Genomic DNA, 22,092 nt, shown 5'->3' with positions numbered 1-22,092 from the left:
AATATATTTTTTTGGAATATATTTTTCTTTGTATCTGTCAAAATAGTACAAGATTATCCTACAATATATGTGACATCAAATAAGGGTTAGCACAAAAGTAATCTAAATGTAATCCAAAAGTAGTCAGATTTCGTCACCAAAAATCTAAGAGATTATATTACTGATTACAAATTTTGTCATGTAATTTGTAATCAGTAACTGATTACAATTCATAAGTAATATACCCAGCTCTGTATGTGTGTGTGTGTGTGTGTGTGTGTGTGTGTGTGTGTGTGTATATATATATATATATATATATATATATATATATATATATATATATATATATATAAATAAAATACAATTCATCTGTAAATGCACAAATTAGTGAATACGTTACATTTTCATAAAAACATGCAATAAATTATTTAAAGCTCGTTTCTTGTTGATAGAGGTGTAGTTTAAATAATCTTCTTCTTTTTGTATTTGTGAAATTAGTCAAAAAAAAAAAAAAAAAAAAAATCGTGACACCAAACAGAGACAAAGTAATCCATAAGGTTACAATCCTTAAAAAAATAAATTTACAAAACACAAAAGTAGCACATTACACCTTTTTTATTACATATACAATAACATTACTTATATTAGATTTGCCATCAGTTGAAGACAAAAATGTCACAATGTGTTATCTTAATCAATTTAGTAGAAAAAAAATACAACATTTGAGCAGGTCCATTGTGTTTTTGCACTTTCATTTATGGCATAACAAGCTCAAGTTCATTCATATGTTGTAAAGAACATCCACTGAATGACAAGATTGTACAAATGATCACATATTCAATCCCATGATTGATCACCACATTGATCTCTGTATTCCAGACATCTGGTTGTGGTCCGCTAAATGCCGAAAAACAATGCGACTAAGACGCCACCTGCGCTTCACTCCACGTGGACGTGACGTCATCACACACCTGTTGCGAATGCGCACGGGACAACTGTCTCGAGGCAGTGCAGCTATTTCTTTATCAGCTATCTCCTAAAAAGATAAACATGAAGACATGGCCTGTATTATTATTAGTTTCAGAGCAATATTTTGTCATTTCATTCATTGCATTATAAGAATAGGTCACTCAAAGTTAAAGAGTGAAGTCTTTAATGGCTAGCATTAGAGGTCATGAATTTTGATTTGTTAAATTCTATATCTCCTCAGCCATATGTATGGTATTGCTAATAGCAGTTTGGAATTATACTTTAAAAGTATTGTTGCATTGTTTTGCAACATTAAAAAAGATACCTTTTTTCCAACAGAACTATTTTTCATTAGTTACATTTACAAGTAAGCAACGTAAAATGTATAATGAGCACATCTTCATGATTTCTTAACATTTGCTTTAGGAAAATTGCATCCTATGTTTTCACTTTACTTAAAGCCAACAATGATGCATTTATAGAGAATAGTAACTATTATTACTCACAATAAGTATTTATTTAAGAACAAAACAGGGCTATTAATAACAATACATTCACTTATTTGACAGAAATAAATCTGAATTACTATTTGTAATTGTAGCTATACTATAATAACATTATAGAAATGCAGGTTGCATATATTCATGGAACCATACAACTGGCTAATTAATACTTATAAATCAGTGTATAATGGATTATAAGCATGAACATTAAAAAGGAAATGCATGACTTATAATTAATTATATAAATAATATAAATGCAACTATAACTGTTCTTATAATGTGGTTTAGGTCTTAATAAGTCTTTATAAATATGTTTATAAAATAGTAATACTTGCTTATAAATAAGTATAAATGGAGCTATAATTAATTATAAGCATGGTCTTCATAGAAAGCATTACCAGAAAGTCTTACGGTTTTGGAACAACATGAGGGTGAGTAATTAATGACAGAAATTTCATTTTTGGGTGAACTATCACTTTAGGTCAAAATAAAGGTTAATGACTGTGTAAATGGGTTTAAAATCCTGCAAAAATAAATACTTTTATGCTATTTAAAGGCTGTAAGCTATTCATGTACATGAAAAAACAGACTATAAACTAAAACTGAAGTGAAACTGCAAGACTTTGAATGTACCTGAAGCTCTTTTGGCAAAATAGTATTCTTCCTAATGGCATTAATGCGCAGTCTCGTATCTGCATATTCAAATGCCATCTGTCTCCTTTTGACATCCCGCAACATCCTCCAGTCAACATAGTAGCTCCTGACCTGCTCCACCACTCCAAGTGGACTTCTGCAGGCCTGAAGAACACCAGATGAGATATCTTACATGTGTAGATTAATGTTACAATACATTTTGTCAGGTCTAAAAATACAAATGACTAAAATTAATCAACATAAGCTACTAAAGTCACCAGTATCACTTGGTCTAACACATTAGTGTCCAACGGGATCGCATTAAATACACCACCGACACACAAATACAATGCATTAAAAGACTTTAAATTTACAAATCCGAATTTTTAAAGTTACCTGTCTACAAACCGGCAAGGACGACTGCAGGAGCCCCATCCCCGTGCTGAGGAGCTTCCATGCCGCCATGTTGATCCAGCACTGACCTCGACGGTGCTTTGCAGGTTAGGAACTGAATTGAGTTTATCATTACTGCCATCTATTGGTCATGTTAATATTCATCCAAGCATTTAAGTATTGTTATCGCTCTTAAACAGTAGGAAACCATTTGCAAAAATTATGAGACAGGATATAGCTGATATAGTCTATGTCTGGATGATTGTCATGGTGATTTATATTTATAGACCGATATTCATTGTTGTAGGCTAAAGTCCAGGATTGCATGAGCACCAGCCATGAAAATAGTATTGTATGAAAACGGATTCACAAGACACAATAATCAGTAAACAATTCAGAAAGTGTGAAGAGCAGTAATACAGTTAAAAATAGTTTGCGTGTAATTGCGGTACACAGCCAGATAGTGGCAGGATGTAGCTATTAATCCTAGACTAGGGGTTTTCAGTCTTCAGATGCCACAGACCTTTGAATATGACCATCCTCATCTGAAGGACCCCCTCCCTAAAATTGAAAAGGCATCTATGTAGTTTCTTGTATAAAGGCCCAATTTGTACTGTGAAAAAAATCATATCAATAATGTCAAAATATTATTTGGAAGATATTTAAATATTTAATTGTTACGTTATTGTTTTTTACTCATTATAGTACTGTGCTGTTTTATTTATTCACTTAAATTACACTACCAGTCAAAAGGTTGGAAACATTACTATTTTTAATGTTTTTGAACAAAGTCTCTAATGCTCATTAAGGCTGCATTTATTTCATAATAAATACAGAAAAAACAATAATATTGTGAAATATTATTACAATTTAAAATTATGGTTTTATATTTTACTGTACTTTAAAATATAATTTATTTCTATGATGCAAAGCTGAATTTTCAGCATCATTATTCCAGTCTTCAGTGTCACATGATCCTTCAGAAATCATTGTAATATGCTGATTTATTATCAATGTTGAAAACAGTTTTGCTGCTTAATATTATTTTATAACCTGTGATACATTTTCAGGATTCTTTGATAAATAAAAAGTTAAAAAATATCAGCATATATTTAAAATGGAAATCTTTTGTAACAATATACACTACCGTTCAAAAGTTTGGGGTCAGTCTTTTTTTTTTGTTCAGCAAGGATGTGTTAAATTGATAAAAGGTGATAGTAAAGATTTATATTGTAAGAAAACATTTCTATTTTGAATAAATGCTGTTCTTTTAAAATATTTTATTCATCAATGAATCCTGAAAAAGTATCAGAGGTTCCAAAAAAATATTAAGCAGCACATTTGTTTTCAACATTGATAATAACTGAGTAATCAGCATATTAGAATGATTTCTGAAGGATCATGTGACACTGAAGACTGGAATAATGATGCTGAAAATTCAGCTTTGCATCACAGAAATAAATTATATTTTAAAGTATATTAAAATAGAAAACCATAATTTGAAATTGTAATAATATTTCACAATATTATTGTTTTTTTCTGTATTTATTATGAAATAAATGCAGCATTAATGAGCATTAGAGACTTCGTTCAAAAACATTAAAAATAGTAATGTTTCCAAACTTTTGACTGGTAGTGTACATTTTATTGTACTTCTACTTCTATTGTCTCTTCTAGCACTTCAGATTTGAGGGTCACGTTTACCGTTTATGTCAAGTTTAGGCTTGCAACTAGGGTTAGGCGCTTACATCAATGTTATTCACCTATCTTTCCCCTCTGATTTTCGGGATAAGTTATGGGTAGGACTAGATTTAGGGGTAGGAATAGGGTTAAGACTAAATTTTCGGACAGGAATGTTGTTCCAGGATCAACAAAATATGTTGACCCAGGAACATGTCTTACTCATGCAAAATCACGGTGACCCTGGGAGTCCCTGGACCACACTTCCCTGAAAACCCCAAACAAGACCTAAACAAACAAACATGCTTGAAATATCACACCCTTTGACAAAATCTGTAAGATCTGTATGCGTAAAGTCTTTGTATTATAGGTTACATATGCATTTAAAGCAGTAGCTCTCAACCTTTTTGACTTTAAGGCCACTCACTGTCCACAACAATATTCCAAGGCCCTAGTTTTGTCCAAACTTATTTTAATAATCATAGCTTCTGTAATTAAATTAAAGGTGCAATATGTAAGAATTTTGCAGTAAAATATGCAAAAACCACTAGGCTAGTTTTATATATTTTGTTCACTTGAGTACTTACAATATCCCAAATGTTTCCAACTATCTGTAAATTGTGAGAAAATTGCAATTTTAACCAAGGCTCCGGGATGTGTGAGGAGTCGCCTGTCAATTGCGTCATACCCGTGTTACCCTCGGTTTCCGGTTTTATTTTGTAAAAACCATGGAAACACTAAAGACGCTTTAATATATTACGTGTTTTAATAGACAAGGGAACAACTGTTTTGATATATTTATAGACAGAACACTAATTATTGTTATATAGCTCATGTTTAGTCTTATAGACCTCTTTGGAGCAGACGTCACAATTACGTCACTTGCAGCTGCGCGCGCATAGTGGTTGCAGAAAAATAGCGGTAGCAATTGGAGGAAAATGTGCAAAATCCACAGAATAAGAGAAAAATGTTTTGTTGTGCCTCTGGATGTTGGAATCGGAATGCAAAAAATATAGTCTTCATTTTTAAAGAAAACCATCGTTGAAAACGTCCTTTGAAGCTAAACGGAGACGTTTCGCAGACTGGACTGATGACACCTGCAAGGATTAGTCTACTATTAAAACAGGAATTTGATGTAAACAGTAAGTCTATATAATATTCACATATGCAGTTCAGAGGACATACATAGCAGTTACAGCATTAATATTTAAACTATAACATTTTACATAGATAACTTTTAAACATAGTCTATAAAATTTTTATTTCACAATTCTGACTTTTTTCTTGCATTTGCGTGTTTATGACTCCCAGTTCGGCCTTTATAACCCGCAATTGTGAGTTTATTTCACAATTCTGAGGGGGAAAAAGTCAGAATTGCGGGATAAATTGCAATTCAGAAAAGACAGGATAACGAGTAGGCTATATCTCACAATTCTGTTTTTCTTTGTAAGAAATGTGAGATATAAACTCAGGTTTGCGAGAAATAAAAGTCAGAATTGTGAGACATAAACTCGAAATTAACTTTTTTTTATTCTTTTATTTCGTGGCTTCCATAGACTGCTACTGCTCAACTGTCATTTTCTGCAACCAGGTAGGCTCCGCCCATAAAAAACGTCATCGCTGTTTGCAAACACCAAATTGGTCTATTGTTTAAATCAAATTTTCTTGATTTATTGCGAGTACCATGCTTTACCATGCCCTAACACTATTTTGTGAAGTAGCTAACATAGCATAATCAGATGCAGCTTTATTTTTAGTTTATTTTTTAAAATTAATTGCATGCCATTTATCAACACAATCCATCCAGCATTTATTATGATATACTTAAATCGATCTATCTTACTGCAGTGTGTCTCAAACAACAAGTGTCTCACAGCAGCCGCCGAGCGAACGCACAGAGTAACATTATAACATAATTTTCAACATTTTCAACGTCATACTCATGACCGGAAAAGCGGAAGCGGCGCCGGCGACTGTGTCATAATAAAAGTCCCGCGGCCTCGTTCAGCTCCACAACACTCGCTCCTGCTCTGCTTCATACTACAGTAATGTTAATAATCACATCCATGAACATGATTTCTGCCCGAGTCCCATCCCAATTATTTCCACCGACCATGTCCCAAGATTCCGCGCTCCAACTTGACGTCATCAAGCTACGCCTTTGTTTTGAATAGACCTCTAGCGACCTCTAGCGGACAGAAAATATTATATATTGCACCTTTAAAGGATTAGTCCACTTTTAAATACACTTTTCCTGATGAATTTACTCACCCCCATGTCATCCAAGATGTTCATGTCTTTCTTTCGTCAGTCGAAAAGAAATGAAGGTTTTTGAGGAAAACATTCCAGGATTATTCTGCTTACAGTGGATTTCAATGGCTACCAACAGGTTGAAGGTCAAAATTACAGTTTCAGTGCAGCTTCAAGGGCTTTGAACGATACCAGATGAGTAATAAGGGTCTTATCTAGCGAATCGATCGGTCATTTTCGAAAAAAATACAACCGTTTATGCTTTATAAACAAAATATCGCCTTGAACGTACTTTCCGCTTCCGCATTCTTCATAACGCTTACGCTGAACGTTCTACGCCTTCCCTATTTAAGTTACGGAAAAAACGAAACTGGCGCCGCGTTAGGGACATTCAGCGTAAGCGTTATGAAGAATGCGGAAGCGGAAAGTATGTTCAAGGCGATATTTTGTTTATAAAGCATAAACGGTTGTATTTTTTTCGAAAATGACCGATCGATTCGCTAGATAAGACCCTCGTTACTCATCTGGTATCGTTTAAAGCCCTTGAAGCTGCACTGAAACTGTAATTTTGACCTTCAATCTGTTGGTAGCCATTGAAATCCACTGTAAGGAGAAAAATCCTGAAATGTTTTCCTCAAAAACCTTCATTTCTTTTCGACTGACGAAAGACAGACATGAACATCTTGGATGACATGGGGGTGAGTAAATTTATCAGGAAAAGTGTATTTAAAAGTGGACTAATCCTTTAATAAGGTTCTTTTGTTCTTGAATGTTCTTGCCACTTTTGAATTTACCAATCAATTTACTTACTTTTTTATGTTATCTGCGTACATTGTTTACTGGATGAGGACTAAGGATGAGGATCTGTTTAGAGCTTAACATAACTACATTTTTATTAATTTACATGACTTATTTCTAGGTCTAGAAATCACACTTATGAATATTTAGGCTATACATCATATATCCAGGTTTCCAAGTCTGTCCGGATCCATGCTTAAGAACCACTGATTTTAAGGCGTATACATGCTGTAATCAGCAAGGGCTTATTTAATTTTAACCTATTGTTTCAGGATGACCTGCTAGTATTAACCTGTCTTGCATCATTGACTAATAATTTTAATTTAACAGCAAACTTTTGCATCATTTGGCTCAATTTTACAGGTTGGTCTTCACAAGTGACATTTTCAGGAGTGAAAATGCAGTGGACACATGAACATCCTGCATCTTAGAAACCTTTGACACATTGGCCTTTGTGAGGTCACCAGCATCCTACACATGCACTGTGTTAGTTAGCAGTTCAATTCAAGAGAAACAAGCTCTCTCACAGACAATTGTCTGATTGTAATGCAGTGACTGTACAACAAAAAGGAAAACTGGGCATGTTTAGACAGCAAATTTGTTGAGCATATTATATGCCTACAAATTAGGAGAGAGCGAAACTTCTGTTTTAAAATTCCTCCCTCACAGCTTGATGTCAGAGGTAAGTTTGCTCATTTTGTATCTGCTGACATTTTTTCTTTTTTTCTTTTCATACTTAATGAAGTTTACATTGTCATTTCTTAGGCTCATCTACAAATTCTGTCATTGCCACAGAATGAATCACCCAATAAAACAATGCAACTAAAAAAAAGAAAAAAAGCAGACGACAACAAAATATAAACCAACAAACGGCTCCTTATGTGCTTCTCTGCATGACATTGGATGGAGTTCAACCCCAAGGCATTCATAATAACTGTTCTAGTAAATTCCTCTAGAATTTCCCAAGCAACCGGCCTTTGTTAAAAGATACTGGGAGATGTTTTCTGAGAAAAATACTAACATATGTCAAATTGCACAACATGATTACAAAGAAGACCCATTAAATTAAAGTGGAAAACAGATCTTTTAGGGGTCTAGACACCAGGTTATGCTTCTATTAACCAACTATGATATGAGGTTAAAATCAATAAACAGGAACACAAACGGAACATATTAGTTTGTAACCCATTTAAGCCTGCAATCAACTGAAGTAGGCTCTGTGTTATTTATTAGTACATTGTTTTTGCATGACAATACTTCAAAAACAATACAAGTAGACAATCTTACAAACAGTTTTTGAAAACCTTGAATTGAAACTGGAAACTAGATGAGTAAAGTTTGATGATAAACTTTGAAGTTGGCTTGAGGAAGCCAGACCAGAAAGTTTTGAAAAAGTTTTAAAAGTTTGAAGTTTTTACATTTGAAGTTTAAATTTTAAATATTTTGAAGACAATAAATTCGATCAGAAAAAAAAGACAGGTAGATAGATGTTAGCACGATTTAGCATTTTGCTAGCATAAATTAGCATGTTGCTAGCATTATTAAGCATGTTACAAACATGTTTTAACATGCTGCTAGCATGAACTAGCATTTTGTTAGCATTTTTTTAACATAGTGTTAGCATTATTTCGCATTTTGCTAACATGTTAACATGAATTATCATGTTGCTAGCATGTTTTAACATATTGTTAGCATGTTTTAACATTGCTAGCGTTATTTAGTATGTTGCTTAAGGTGCTAAAGAGGATGTTTTGTTTTATACATTTTTGCAATATTACTTGAAACTGTCTTTACTAACTGATAAAAGACTATTTATTAGGTGCACTGAAAGGAATAATATTAATATACATCATCTGTGCACGAGGTAGGGCCTTAAAAACATCAGCCAATTGTTTACGCGATCATCGCATAAACGATTGGCCCTCTGGCTTGTCAATCACTGCCGTGACGTTCCTTGTGAGAGACATGCGCAGCTGCGCGCTCCAGTAACTTTCCACACTCCGCAGGCACCGCATGCAATATTTTTGTCAGGAGACAGGAGTAACAACTGCAGATTATGAGTTACCTGCGGTGAGTCCGACATAATGAATCCACTAACACGACACAGCGAATGCCGGTGGTAAACACTCGTGTTCCAATACTCGTGCACGAGTTTTGGGAGGCGTTCCCTCGAAATGAGCTGTGAAGGAGGGGGGTTGTTCTTACGCATGCGCTCATTTCAAAAACTCACTAACAGTCTTTGGTTTCTCAGTCGACAAAAAGATCCTCTTTAGCACCTTTAACATGAATTATGTTGCTAGCATGATTTAACATTTATAAAATGTTTTATAAATGTTGAAAGCTCTAGGAGGATATACTGTTCAAATTTTGGCTCAGAAGAAGAAAAAGAAGAAGAAGATTATATAGTAAATCAGTAAATTGGTTTTCTCAAGCCAACTTAATTATATAATTTGGTGATATTTAATTCATGAGCCATTTCTGGATGGTTCTGGACGATAACTTTCGTGAGAAAAAATCCCTTGCACCAGTTTTATCAGTTTTTTTATGGGAGTTTTTGTGCTATGTGCCCATCTGTCTCTAAAATTACCATAATTAAATCATTTTTACATGTAAAATACACTTTAAAGAACTCCACATGAAGCGTGGGCATCAATATTGTTATTCTAAAAAACCACAGCACAGCTGTTTATTTTAAACTCACCAATATAAAGCAGAATGCCATACATGAGCTGCTCTTCTGAAGCTGAATCTAATATCTGCAACTCTGATCTTCTGAATATTTCTGAAGCGTAGGCTTAATTTTTTTTTTTTTTTTTTATTTTAATAAAATTCCTTCCATTCCCAGGCCACTTAAAACCCCACTAGCTGCTTACCAATGCTTTCTAAAAACAAAGCAGATTCATTCTGCTCTTTGTTCTTTAAAAAATTGAACATACTGTGAAGTGCTTCACTTCCACTGTATTCTTATTCAGACATTCTGGGCCGATTCTCACTGGAGTGTGAAAATGAGAAACAAAACTGAACCTTGCATGATATGAAACCAAATGAGTTTGAGATTTATATTTTCTTAGGTAAATTGTTGCTGTTTATGTTTATGCTCTCAATTTTATCTCACAGAAAACAGGTTAAGGAAGAGTTGCACATGTTCATATTATCTTTACATTAGCATCACTGAATCACTACTGGTTTGTTTAAATGAAATCACAAAAAGCTCAAATCAGTTTAGCTATTACAGCTATTTAATTTTCATGAGCTACTTGTGTGGGCTGTTCATTCTAGGCCTCGCAAGTCATTCTAACACCACTATTAGGCCTTGCAAAGTCAGCATTTTAACACACAGAAGACAAGAAGCAGTTTGTATGCTTTTAATATGAGCTCAGAGAAAGTGAAATAGAACAACGTTAGCAAAATGATTTAGTCTCCTTGTGTTGGTTGTTCAACATCTAAGCGTGGCTTTCTCTGTTCTTCTGGTCAGTTCTCTTGTGTGTGTTGGAAATATCATCATTATGAGTTCTGAGCACATGAATGACAGAGCAAAGTTGCATTTACAAGTGCTCAGAATTCAGAACTCAGAATTTAAAATGATACATGAGTTGACAAGTTGGAAGGTTGGAAGGAACTTATTTATTTGAAACATTGCAGAAACACTGATCTATTTAGATGCTATCATGATGTAAAACATCTATCTCTATTTAGGATTTTGCAAGTTATTTTAATTTTACATGCTAATTTTAAGGGTATTATATACATAATAGCTGAGAGAAGTTAATTACTCAAACTTCACAGTTTGATATGTAGCAAACATTTGTGACCTGTTCTGGCAAAATGAGTCGCAATGAGCAAATTTTCAAAAAAAAGTTATTTTTATTTTCACAATCTTTGTCAAAAACCCTTCAAAATTATGTATGATTTGTTGGAATCCGACAAAAATTGACTGCTACACTTGTTTGAAGGTTCCAAAACAAAATCACCTTGCAACCTTAAAACCCCTGGTAATACCACCTAATTTGGCACATATCTATCTATCTATCTATATATCTATCTATCTATATATATATCTATATATATATATATATATATATATATATATAATATATATAAAATCAATATTTTGAAGTACTGTAATTCTGTTTAAGCGGCATTGCGTGCTGTCTGAGGCGTCTTTGTGCGCGTGCTTTGGATCTGTCAGTCAGCGTAAGTAAGATTGTTTGTTTACATCAGCATGAATTTGAAAATCACATTTCATTGGTTCAGACTCATGCCATCAAAAATTCAATATGAATATTCACAAAGTTGGAATGCTCACTTAAACTTGGATTAATGAGGAAGTTGCTGATGGGAAGCGTGAGTAGTGAAGCGAGCAGAGAAAAACAGCATTTTTCAAGGTCAAAGGAAAGGTGATCCTTTCAGAAAACATACAAATAAAGATACTTTTAGATGTTTAATTGCTATTTGAAGCATTTGGATTGCTAGATGAGGGCTTAATGAACACATTTTTGTGAAAACCTCAAATTCGACATTTTTGACTAGTTTTGCCTGTAGCTCGTGCACATCAATTTTGCAAGCACGGGTCACATTCAGTTTTCATATTATAGGCCTATGAATAATGGATAAAAATATATATTTTCATCAGTTTGTTCATCAGATGTTGGTGTTATTTTTCATAGAGTAATCTTTGCTTTGTTTAGGCTACTTCTGTGTTATGTTTCTGACTTGAATGCGTGACATGTCGTAATAATTAATGTCTTACCGAGATTCCCAGGTGCACTTGAAGGCAGCATCTTTCAGAAAGTTCCCACAAATTTCACTAGAAGAAATTCAAATGTTCCACATATGTGGAGATGCATGTTCTGAGCTCTTTACCATATGTGGTAACAGGTGATTTGCCTATACAACCTCAAGGTTGTTTGGTTCCCAAGAACTAGTGTTCTGGACCAGTGGCTTTAAATGTTTATATAGAATTTTTTTTTTCCCTAAGTTTTCAAACAGCAGAGTAATTCATGACTGCTTCACTGTTCTCATATGCAAAATTTCGTTTAGAGAGTGGCAAACGCTTAACATTTTTTTTTTTGTTTCGAAACAATTTTTTATTTTGATGGTCCACTTTAGACATTCCAGGCCTGTAAGTAACTTTGCAACTACATGTCAACTAACTCTCATTACAGTATTAGTAGACTGTCTGCTTAATCACTACTAATTTGATGCTCCGCTACAGACATTCTACTGACTATAAATAACTTTGCGACTACATGTAAACTTATTCTGCTAACCCAAACCCTGACACCTAACCCTAACCTATCAGTCTACTAATACTCTAATGAGAGTTAGTTGACGTAATTGCAGTTACTTATAGTTAGTAGAGTTTCAAAATATGAATGCAGTTTCTCTAACATTTCCATTGCGCTTACTATTGTTTCAGGCAGCCTTCCAGCTATGAGGTGAAGTCCTTTTTGGACTTGAGGTCAAGGCCTTCCTGAATTTTGGAATGCACTGCATTGCTCCCTCAGGACCGTGTCAATCAAATAGCTGGGGACCGATGACTACGCCTCGCCGAACGAGTCTATATTTTGTCGGAAGCCCCTGTTCCTCTGTCTCTCCATGGGTCAGTGCATGTTTTTATCTGCATTTTACACTCCGGTCCTTCTGTTCAACAGATGCTGAAGTTGATGTATAGAAAAAGAGTGAAGATCCATCCTGAAGTCCAATTTAATTTGATCATCAATTTCAGTAAACAAACAAGGGCTCTGACTCCCAGAAGTGTCATTTTTTATTAAACATTCAACCTCTAATCTCAGCACAGAAGCACGACTAGTATTTGATTAATGTTTTGTCTGCGACGCATGTCTGGTTTTGACATTAGATTAAGAAATAGAGACATCAGAGGGAATGAACCTCGCACGGCCAACCATCACAATCAGAGCGATCCCGCTTTCCAAACCTAACTGTTAATCCCATCAAACACAGCACATGGACGTTTATGACGAGTTGGATCCAAAATGAAATATAAAATGATAACTGGGACATGAGGCCTCTTTAGAGTTTTTTGCATGGCCATCTGTGAATTCATTCAATGGGACCACCAAGGTTAACAGGAAGTGTGTTCTCAGGGCACCCTCTACCCTTTTCCACTCAGTGAAGTGGAGTCACCCAACACAATACTGTAGTAGAGTCTGTAAACTTTAAGAACGCTTATTGAGTCGGGTAATTGAGAATGGTCTGCAGAGAGAGAAAAAAACCCTGACGTGTGCATGTCAGCATGTGTTTCTGACCTGTTTTAACCATTTAACTAAGATGGTAAATTGAATCTGTAGAGCTGCCATTAGAGGCGAGATTGCATGACTGATTTCCTCATGCCATGGTGCATTATTTTCAACAGTAAATCTAAACTATGTGGATGTATGGAGTTGTGGACAGCTGAAGTGTAGTATTTCTGCACCCACCTGAGTGGGTGGGTAGGGGATATCTAATTTAGCATGGAGAATGTGACTGGTGAAGTACTTTAGTTCATTTGATTATACTTCTGGAAACATTTCACACATGATCTTCAATGATATCCATCCTCTGGCTACAACGCTTTTTCAAGCGAACATTCAGCTAGTGAGAGGCCATTTATTAATGTAAAAGCAATAAACTTACACTTTAACTGTTGATATACTTATCAGTATTTTGTCTGGTTCTCTAGTTAAAAATACCCTCTAAAAATCTATAAAAATAGGGCAGAGCACTTTATTAATTTAACAGAATTTTCCGTGTTTATTTTTTACAGGTGTTTTCCTGTATTTAGAATTTTGCATTTCATTGAGTTGCATTTTAGATTTAACGGAAATGTCCGTACATTTTTTTTAAATTATTTTTTACAATGTGTCTAATATATGCAGTACAGTCCAAAAGTTTGGAACCACTAAGATTTTTAATGTTTTTAAAAGAAGTTTCGTCTGCTCACCAAGGCTACATTTATTTAATTAAAAATACAGTAAAAAACAGTAACATTGTGAAATATTATTACAATTTAAACTAACTGTGTACTATTTAAATATATTTGACAAAGTAATTTATTCCTGTGATGCAAAGCTGAATTTTCAGCATCATTACTCCAGTCTTCAGTGTCACATGATCCTTCAGAAATCATTCTAATATGCTGATTTGCTGCTCAATAAACATTTATGATTATTTTCAATGTTGAAAACAGTTGTGTACTTTTTTTTTCAGGATTCCTTGATGAATAGAAAGTTCAAAAGAACAGCATTTATCTGAAACACAAAGCTTCTGTAGCATTATACACTACCGTTCAAAAGTTTGGGGTCAGTAAGAATTTTTATTTTTATTTTTTTGAAAAGAAATTAAAGAAATGAATACTTTTATTCAGCAAGGATGCATTAAATCAATCAAAAGTGGCAGTAAAGACATTTATAATGTTACAAAAGATTAGATTTCAGATAAACACTGTTCTTTTGAACTTTCTATTCATCAAATAATCCTGAAAAAAAATATTGTACACAAATATTTTGTACGATTGTACACATTAAATGTTTCTTGAGCAGAAAATTGATGCTGAAAATTCAGCTTTGCATCACAGGAATAAATTACTTTGTCAAATATATTCAAATAGAAAACAGTTATTTTAAATTGTAATAATATTTCACAATATTACTGTTTTTACTGTATTTTTAATTAAATAAATGTAGCCTTGGTGAGCAGACGAAACTTCTTTTAAAAACATTAAAAATCTTAGTGGTTCCAAACTTTTGGACTGTACTGTATATTCTAAAATATCTATATATTTTACTTACTCTTTACTGTAATTGTGGTGCATAAAATATATTCTCTTAAAACATTTTATTATTTTGTTTTATTACATTATAAAGATGTTTAGAAATTTTGTATTGGACAAAAATCTTTTTTTTCTTTTTTTTTTTGTGGTGTATAGCATAGATATATATATATATATATATATATATATATATATAGATATGTACACGTATCTATGGTGTATAGACCTTATGTAGCCCCGCCCCTTTTCAGTGCTTCTGTTTTCCGATTTGTATTTCCACAGCATGAAGGTAAGATCTTACTGATATATGAAAAAATTTCTCGTTTTAAAATCTTCCCAGTCTACTGACATTTGTTATGACATCCGCTTCAAAAATTACAGTGCTCAAGATAACTTTCATTAACTCTACAACAAGTAAATCCACTTCACGAGCTAATTACTCTTCAACTGTGAAGCCATAAAAATATACAAAGCTTCTGCAAAAAAACAAAGTTCAAACACAAAATCCTAAAGATGGCTGCGCACTTGATTCCGGCACATAAGGTCTATAATGTGCTCACATTTCTTAGGGCTCATTTCACAGGCTTGACAATAAGGTTTCGCAATATGTGTTTCAGAGAGGTTTATTTGGTGAATATTTGTGACAGTGTTGAACAGAAATCTGGAGGAGGCAGCAGACATTTAATCATGTTGTGTGCTTATAAATTAAATTGTGATCTGAAGCTTTCTAATGCTGTGATAATTGCCTGTTGGGAATGCAGATTAAAGGACAGATTAGATAGTTACAGGATAAATAACTATCAGTGGAAACTGTTAATGTGATAGTTATTATAACTATTTATAGATCTCAGTGTTTTGATCTTGATATGTTACAGGACAGCTCTTACCATATCACATTCTTCTGTGCTTCCAAGTGAATGTTCGTTCCTGAATCAATCAATGTTTTTGAATGAATCATTTTAGTGAATGATTCAATGACTCACTAATACACCCATTAATTGATTTGCTTTCTTAATGAATCAATATGTTTTAACAAATCAATTCATGAGCCATTTCTATTAGGTGGCAACAACTGACAAGTTTATGAGTGAATCCTTGAGTCATTAAAGGATTAGTTCACTTTGAAAAGAAAATTAGCCCAAGCTTTACTCACTCTCAAGCCATCCTAAGTGAATATGACTTTCTTCTTTCTGATGAACATAATCGCAGAAATATTAATAAATATCCAGACAGATCTGGGCTTTATAATGGCAGTGATAGGGATCAATGAGTATGAGCTGAAGAAAGTGCTTCCATCCATCATAAATATGTGCTCCACATGGCTCCGGGGGGTTAATAAAGGCCTTCTGAAGTGAAGCAATGTGTTTGTGTAAAGAAATATCCATATTTAAACAAGTTATGAAGTAAAATATCTAGCTTCCGCCAGACCGCCTTCCGTATTGAAGTTACAAAGAAAGTGTAAACTGGCGTCACGTCAGTTACACTTTTTCTATAAGTTGAATAGGGAAGGCGTGGGACGTAGCGTAAGCTTTATGAACTGCAAGAGTTTTACACTTTCTTCAGCTCATACTTCTTCAGCTTGATCCCTATCACTGCAATTATAAAGCTCGGATGCGTCAGGATATTTACTAATATTTCTGCGATTATGTTCATCAGAAAGAAGAAAGTCATATACGCCTAGGATGGCTTGAGGGTGAGTAAAGCTTGGGCTAATTTTCATTTGAAAGTGAACTAATCCTTTAATGCCTCAAGGATTTACTCATAAACTTGTCAGTTGTTGCCACCTACTGGCATAACGGTGCAACCTGTCACTGAAAAGTCTGTCTGGAGCACAAGAACGTAAAACAAAGAAGAAAAAAAACAGCAATTCACAAATGGTGAAAATAACCAGTGGTGTTGGATTGCCAGTTTCTAATGCCATATGGGACACTTCTCCCAGAGATTTGACCTCTGCTATACCTATAAAGAAAGAATGTATTTTTGGGCCATGCAGTGTGGGTAGAAACAGCATGCTTCGAGTCAAGTGTCCTAGATCACATTATAACTGAGCAGGAAAGAACCTTGGTGGCCAATGAGAAACAGGTGAGAGAAGACGAGCTTTGCTCTCTGGGAGGGAGGTGAGCTCTTTTAGTGGCTCTGGGATACTGTCAGTTATATAATGTTTTGTTGGCCTTTGCTTATAAGTTGGTGTTTTGTTTAGTCTCATAAATAAAGTATTGAAAATTGTGTATGATGCTTGGTAAAATTCTCCAAGAACACTATATTGTTACAGATTTATACAAAATGGGTTGAACCTGTCTAACTAAAAGGCTAATATGCCAGTAAGAAGCATTAAACTGTGAGTGTTTAAAGCAGAGTTTAGACATCCCTTTCAGAGTCTATATTCTTTCCAACCAGTTAAAGGCACAATATGTAATATTTTTGGATTAAAATATCCAAACATCAATGTTATCTTACATTATTCCAAATGTTTCCAACAATGTTTAAATCTAGAGAAATTAGCAATTTTAAAGGGATAGTTCACCCAAAAATGAAAATTTGATGTTTATCTGCTTACCCCCAGAGCATCCAAGATGTAGGTGACTTTGTTTCTTCAGTAGAACACAAATGATGATTTTTAACTCCAACCGTTGCTGTCTGTCAGTCAAATAATGCTAGTGGATGGGAACTTCTACAATAAGAGTAAATAAAACTTGCTTAGACAAGTCCAAATTAAACCCTGCAGCTCGTGACGACACATTGATGTCCTAAGACAAGAAACGATCGGTTTGTGCGAGAAACCGACATCACTGCCGCTGTCAGAGCGCGATCAGACCAAACGAATCGAGTGATGAATGCTGTTGGACATAGTGGTGTATTAGAGGTAAAAAATGATATAAATACTGTTCGGTTTCTCGCACAAACCGATCGTTTCGTGTCTTAGGACATCAATGTGTCGTCACGAGCCGCAGGGTTTAATTTGGATTTGTCTGTCATGTTTTATTTACTGTTATAGTCCAAGTTCCCGCTGACTTGCATTATACCACTGACAGACGGCAGCGGTTGCAGTTAAAAATCATCATTTGTGTTCTACTGAAGAAACAAAGTCACCTACATCTTGGATGCGCTGGGGGTAAGCAGATAAACATCAAATTTTCATTTTTGGGTGAACTATCCCTTTAACCAGTGTAACGGTCTGTGTCATTGGTTCGTCTTTCAATGGCATCATATCTGCGTTACCCTTGATTGCTTCTGTAGAAACTATGGAAACACCAAAGACACTTTATTCAGTCATGTGAAAAAGTTAGGACACCCTATTGTATTCCATGCTTTTCTGTATCAGGACATTACAAAATATCATCTAGTGCTTAGCAGGTCTTAAAATTTGGAAAATAAAACCTCAGATGAACAAAACAAATGACACATCACACTGTGTCATCATTTATTCAACAAAAATAAAGCCAAGATGGAAAAGCCATGGGTGACAAAGTTAGGACACCCTATGATTCAATTGCTTGTGGATCCACTTTCCAGCAGAAATAACTTGTAGTAATCATTTTCTGTATGACTTTATCAGTGTCTCACATAGGGCTGGGCGATATATCGCATGCGATTCTCACGCGCATTTCGTCAGTAAAGCCGGTTCCCTGATTACCGCTAAATCGCCATCACCTGCTTTCAAATGGTGCGCCATTTAACAGACAGAGCCGTAGTTCACTGATAAGCCACGCAAATATCGCGTTCATTATCGAAGGCGATTCATCTGCGATATGAACGTGGCTTTTCAGTGAACTACGGCTCTGGCTATTAAATGGCGCTCCATTTGAAAGCAGGTGATGGCGATTTAGCGGTAATCAGGGAACCGGCTTTACTGACGAAATGCACGTGAGAATCGCATGCGATATATCGCCCAGCCCTAGTCTCACATCATTCTGGAGGAATTTGGCCCATTCGTCTTTACAGTTTTGCTCCAGTTTATTGAGGTTTGTGAGCATTTGTTAATGCACAGCTCTCGCCACAGCGTTTCAGTCGGGATGGGGTCTGGACTTTGACTGGGCCATTGCAAAACCTTGATTATTTTCTTTTTCAGTCATTCTGTTGTAGATTTGCTGTTGTCCAGTTGCATGACCCAATTTTGGCCAAGCTTTAGCTGTCGGATGGATGGCCTCACATTTGACTCTAGAAAACTTTGGTATACAAAGGAGTTCCTGGTCGACTCAATGACTGTGAGGTGCCCAGGGCCCATGGCTACAAAACAAGCCCAAAATCATCGACCCTCCACCAGCATGTTTGACTTTTGGTATGAGGTGTTTGTGCTGATATGCTCTTTGGTTTTCACCAAACTTGGCGCTGTGCATTATGGCCAAACATCTCCAGTTTGGTCTCATCTGTCCAAAGGACATTGTTCTAGAAGTCTTATTGTTTGTTCAGATGCAACTTTGCAAACCTAAGCCATGCTGCCATGTTTTTTAGCGAGAAGAGCCTTTCTCCTGGCAACCCTTTCAAACATTCCATAATTGTCCCATCTTTTTGTAATTGTACTGTCTTGAACTTTATCATTTAACATGTTAACTGAGGCCTGGAGAGTCTGAGGTTAAGTTCTTGGGTTGTCTGCAATTTCTCTGAGCATTGCAAGCTCTAATCTTGGGCTGAATTTGCTGGGAAGTCCACTCTTGGGAAGGTTGGCAGCTGTCTTGAATGTTTTCCACTTGTGAATAAAACTGTTTGGAAATGGCCTTGTAACCTTTCTCAGATTGATAGGCAGAAACAAGAGCTTCTCTAAAATCATTGCTGATGTCTTTCCTCCTTGGCATTTTGTTAACACACATCTGAAGTCTCCAGATGCTCAAACTGCCAGAACTTCAGCTTCTATAGAGTTGATCACACTTGCTGCTGATCAGTTTATCAAAGGCAATTTATTAGCAATGCCTGACCATTACTTACCCTAACATTTTCACCCATGGGTTTTCCATTTTGGCCTAGTTGTTGTTAAAGGTGCTGTAAGTGATGTCACACGTTTTTAGGCCAAAACATTTTTTGTCACATACAGCAAACATCTCCTCACTATCCGTTAGCTGCCTGTCCCCTGAACACACTGTAAAAAAACGAGGTCTCTGTAGTCGCCACAATCTCCGAAAACGGCCATAAAAATAAACTGGTGCATCCTGGACCACGAAACATAATAAACACGCTCCAGCCAATAACCGACAAGAATGATTTTAAATGCGCGTTCATGACTGTTTCAGGAAGAACGGAGGGGAGGGGAGGAGGAGGAGGAGGGAGGGTCTAGCTAGCCTCTGTTTTGTTTGACAACACTTCGAACGTCAACAGGAAGTTACATCCACCCAGGATCACTTAGAGCACCTTTAAATAAATGATGACATGGTGTGGCATGTCATGTGTTGTTATTCATCTGAGGTTTTATTTTCCAAATTTTAAGACCTGCCAAGGACCAGATGATTTTTTATTACGTCCTAATACAGAAAACCATGGAATTCAATAGGATGTCTTAACTTTTTCACATGACTGTATATGACTGTATATATATATATATATATATATATATATATATATATATATATATTTGTTATTGAAAAAGCGACCTCTAGAGGCGAAACTTACATACTGTGCCTTTAAACCTTTCCCTTTCACTTGTTTAGCTGCCCTGAGCTCAGCTCAACTTTCCAATAGGACTGATGCAGTAATTTTATTTTTGATCTGTCCAATTACTGCTGAGTCAACTATAATGGAACTACATTTGTCAATAAACAATACTGTGATATTAATCAAGGTTAACTTACTACCTACAACAAATTCAGAGGCTCTCATTAAAAATGGTGTCTACTTTAACTAAGGTCCATTACAGAATCTGGTGCCTAAAATTATGTTTTGAATTATATAATAATTTATATTTCCTTACAGGTAATTTGGTTTGCCCTGTAATTGATTGATTGATTGATTGATTGATTGATTTTGTTATTGTTTGCATTTACAGTACTCTTTTAACACCACAGAATTATTGAATGTAGATAAAGATGTCTATTCTTGAGTCTTGCATTTACATTACGTCTCTGTTAGCTTTAACAAGTGAAAGGCTGTCAAAAGCCATTACCCTTGATAGAGCAATGAAGCTCTTTTACATTTTTCAGGTTAGGAACATGCTGTCCCAAAGAGTCCTGCAATGCATTTAAAATAAATTCACCTCACATAGGTCTGATTCAGTGAGATGGCATGAATGTGAAGAATGCTTTTTGTGCTGAACTTAAAGGTCACCTGCATTCTGGTGTGTTTATTGCCATACATATTCCTGCTTTGAGTTACAACAACAATCTTACTTAAGTGTGTTTGTGCGATTAAGGCCATCAGTCAACTTTACGAAGAGCAAATCGTTATTAGTAGGATCACATTTTCTCCAGTCGTTATTGTTAACTATTTCTCGGTTCATTTAGCAGAGAATTGCAGGACAATATTGGAACACATCCCATTCGGTTCTGCTTTGGAAAGCCTCCATTCTTTACGTTGGTATAAGATTTATTATGATCCCCGATTTGGAGACAGGCAGATAGATGAATGGATAACATAACCCAAAGCCTACTGTTGACAGTGTGATGTAGAATATTGGATATGTGTCTCACACGTAAGTTGGTAGAAGGTTTATTTGCAGAACTTGAGACCTTATGGCTTTGATTTAAATTTCTTTTTCCCTCTTAGTTCTCTTATGGTGGGGTTGACCTTCAAAACCAGCCTAATAAAACCCAGAAGCATTCCATCTAAATATGTTTAAGTACAGAGATTTTATTTACTTTGATAGATTTCCTTGCAGCTTGTCTTTGTAGCCTCAAGTCTCTGTGCTTCTATAGTAGACTTTAAAACACTTTAACTAACTTTCAAGAGAAGAGAATTGGGTTGTGAAAAAAAGTACTCCTCTGAGGTTGTCTAATGTGTAGTCTGCTTATAAATTGTGTTTATGTTTTTATAGCTACAGGTTATTTCTAAGTAATTGCGATCATCATAAACCTACAGCATAGCAATCAACATTTTTCCTCCCCATCACATAGTCTTTATTGGAATATATCCCCATTTCCTTCATGCACAAACTCTTGCTGAGCATCTGCCTCATAAAAAGCACAGTAAAAG

The 22,092-nt window shown here is 35.2% G+C and overlaps 2 protein-coding genes across 4 annotated transcripts in view; one reads left to right on the top strand and one right to left on the bottom strand.

Moving 5' to 3' along the window:
- Nucleotides 1-576: 576 nt before the first annotated feature.
- mrps14 (mitochondrial ribosomal protein S14) lies at nt 577-2,631 on the bottom strand. The gene is made up of 3 exons (XM_048164640.1): nt 2,481-2,631; nt 2,085-2,249; nt 577-1,015 (listed from the first exon to the last, which is right to left on the bottom strand). Exons 1-3 carry the CDS (start codon nt 2,547-2,549, stop codon nt 833-835), a joined length of 417 nt encoding a protein of 138 aa, XP_048020597.1. The 5' UTR covers nt 2,550-2,631; the 3' UTR covers nt 577-832.
- A 10,025-nt stretch (nt 2,632-12,656) lies between these two features.
- tnn (tenascin N) overlaps nt 12,657-22,092 on the top strand; it is a 57,970-nt gene continuing 48,534 nt past the window's right edge. For 2 of the 3 annotated variants that reach the window (XM_048163952.1, XM_048163950.1), the window contains exon 1: nt 12,657-12,807. In XM_048163952.1, the coding sequence (XP_048019909.1) occupies nt 12,804-12,807 (4 nt within the window). In that variant the 5' untranslated portion in view covers nt 12,657-12,803. The remainder of the gene's footprint in view (nt 12,808-22,092) is intronic. The other variant, XM_048163953.1, reaches the window with a different exon arrangement.

The sequence above is a fragment of the Megalobrama amblycephala genome, linkage group LG17, assembly GCF_018812025.1.
Source record: "Megalobrama amblycephala isolate DHTTF-2021 linkage group LG17, ASM1881202v1, whole genome shotgun sequence".
In the NCBI taxonomy this organism is placed as follows: domain Eukaryota; kingdom Metazoa; phylum Chordata; class Actinopteri; order Cypriniformes; family Xenocyprididae; genus Megalobrama; species Megalobrama amblycephala.
Note: the sequence above shows the minus strand (reverse complement) of the source record. Positions and strands in the feature narration are given on the sequence as shown.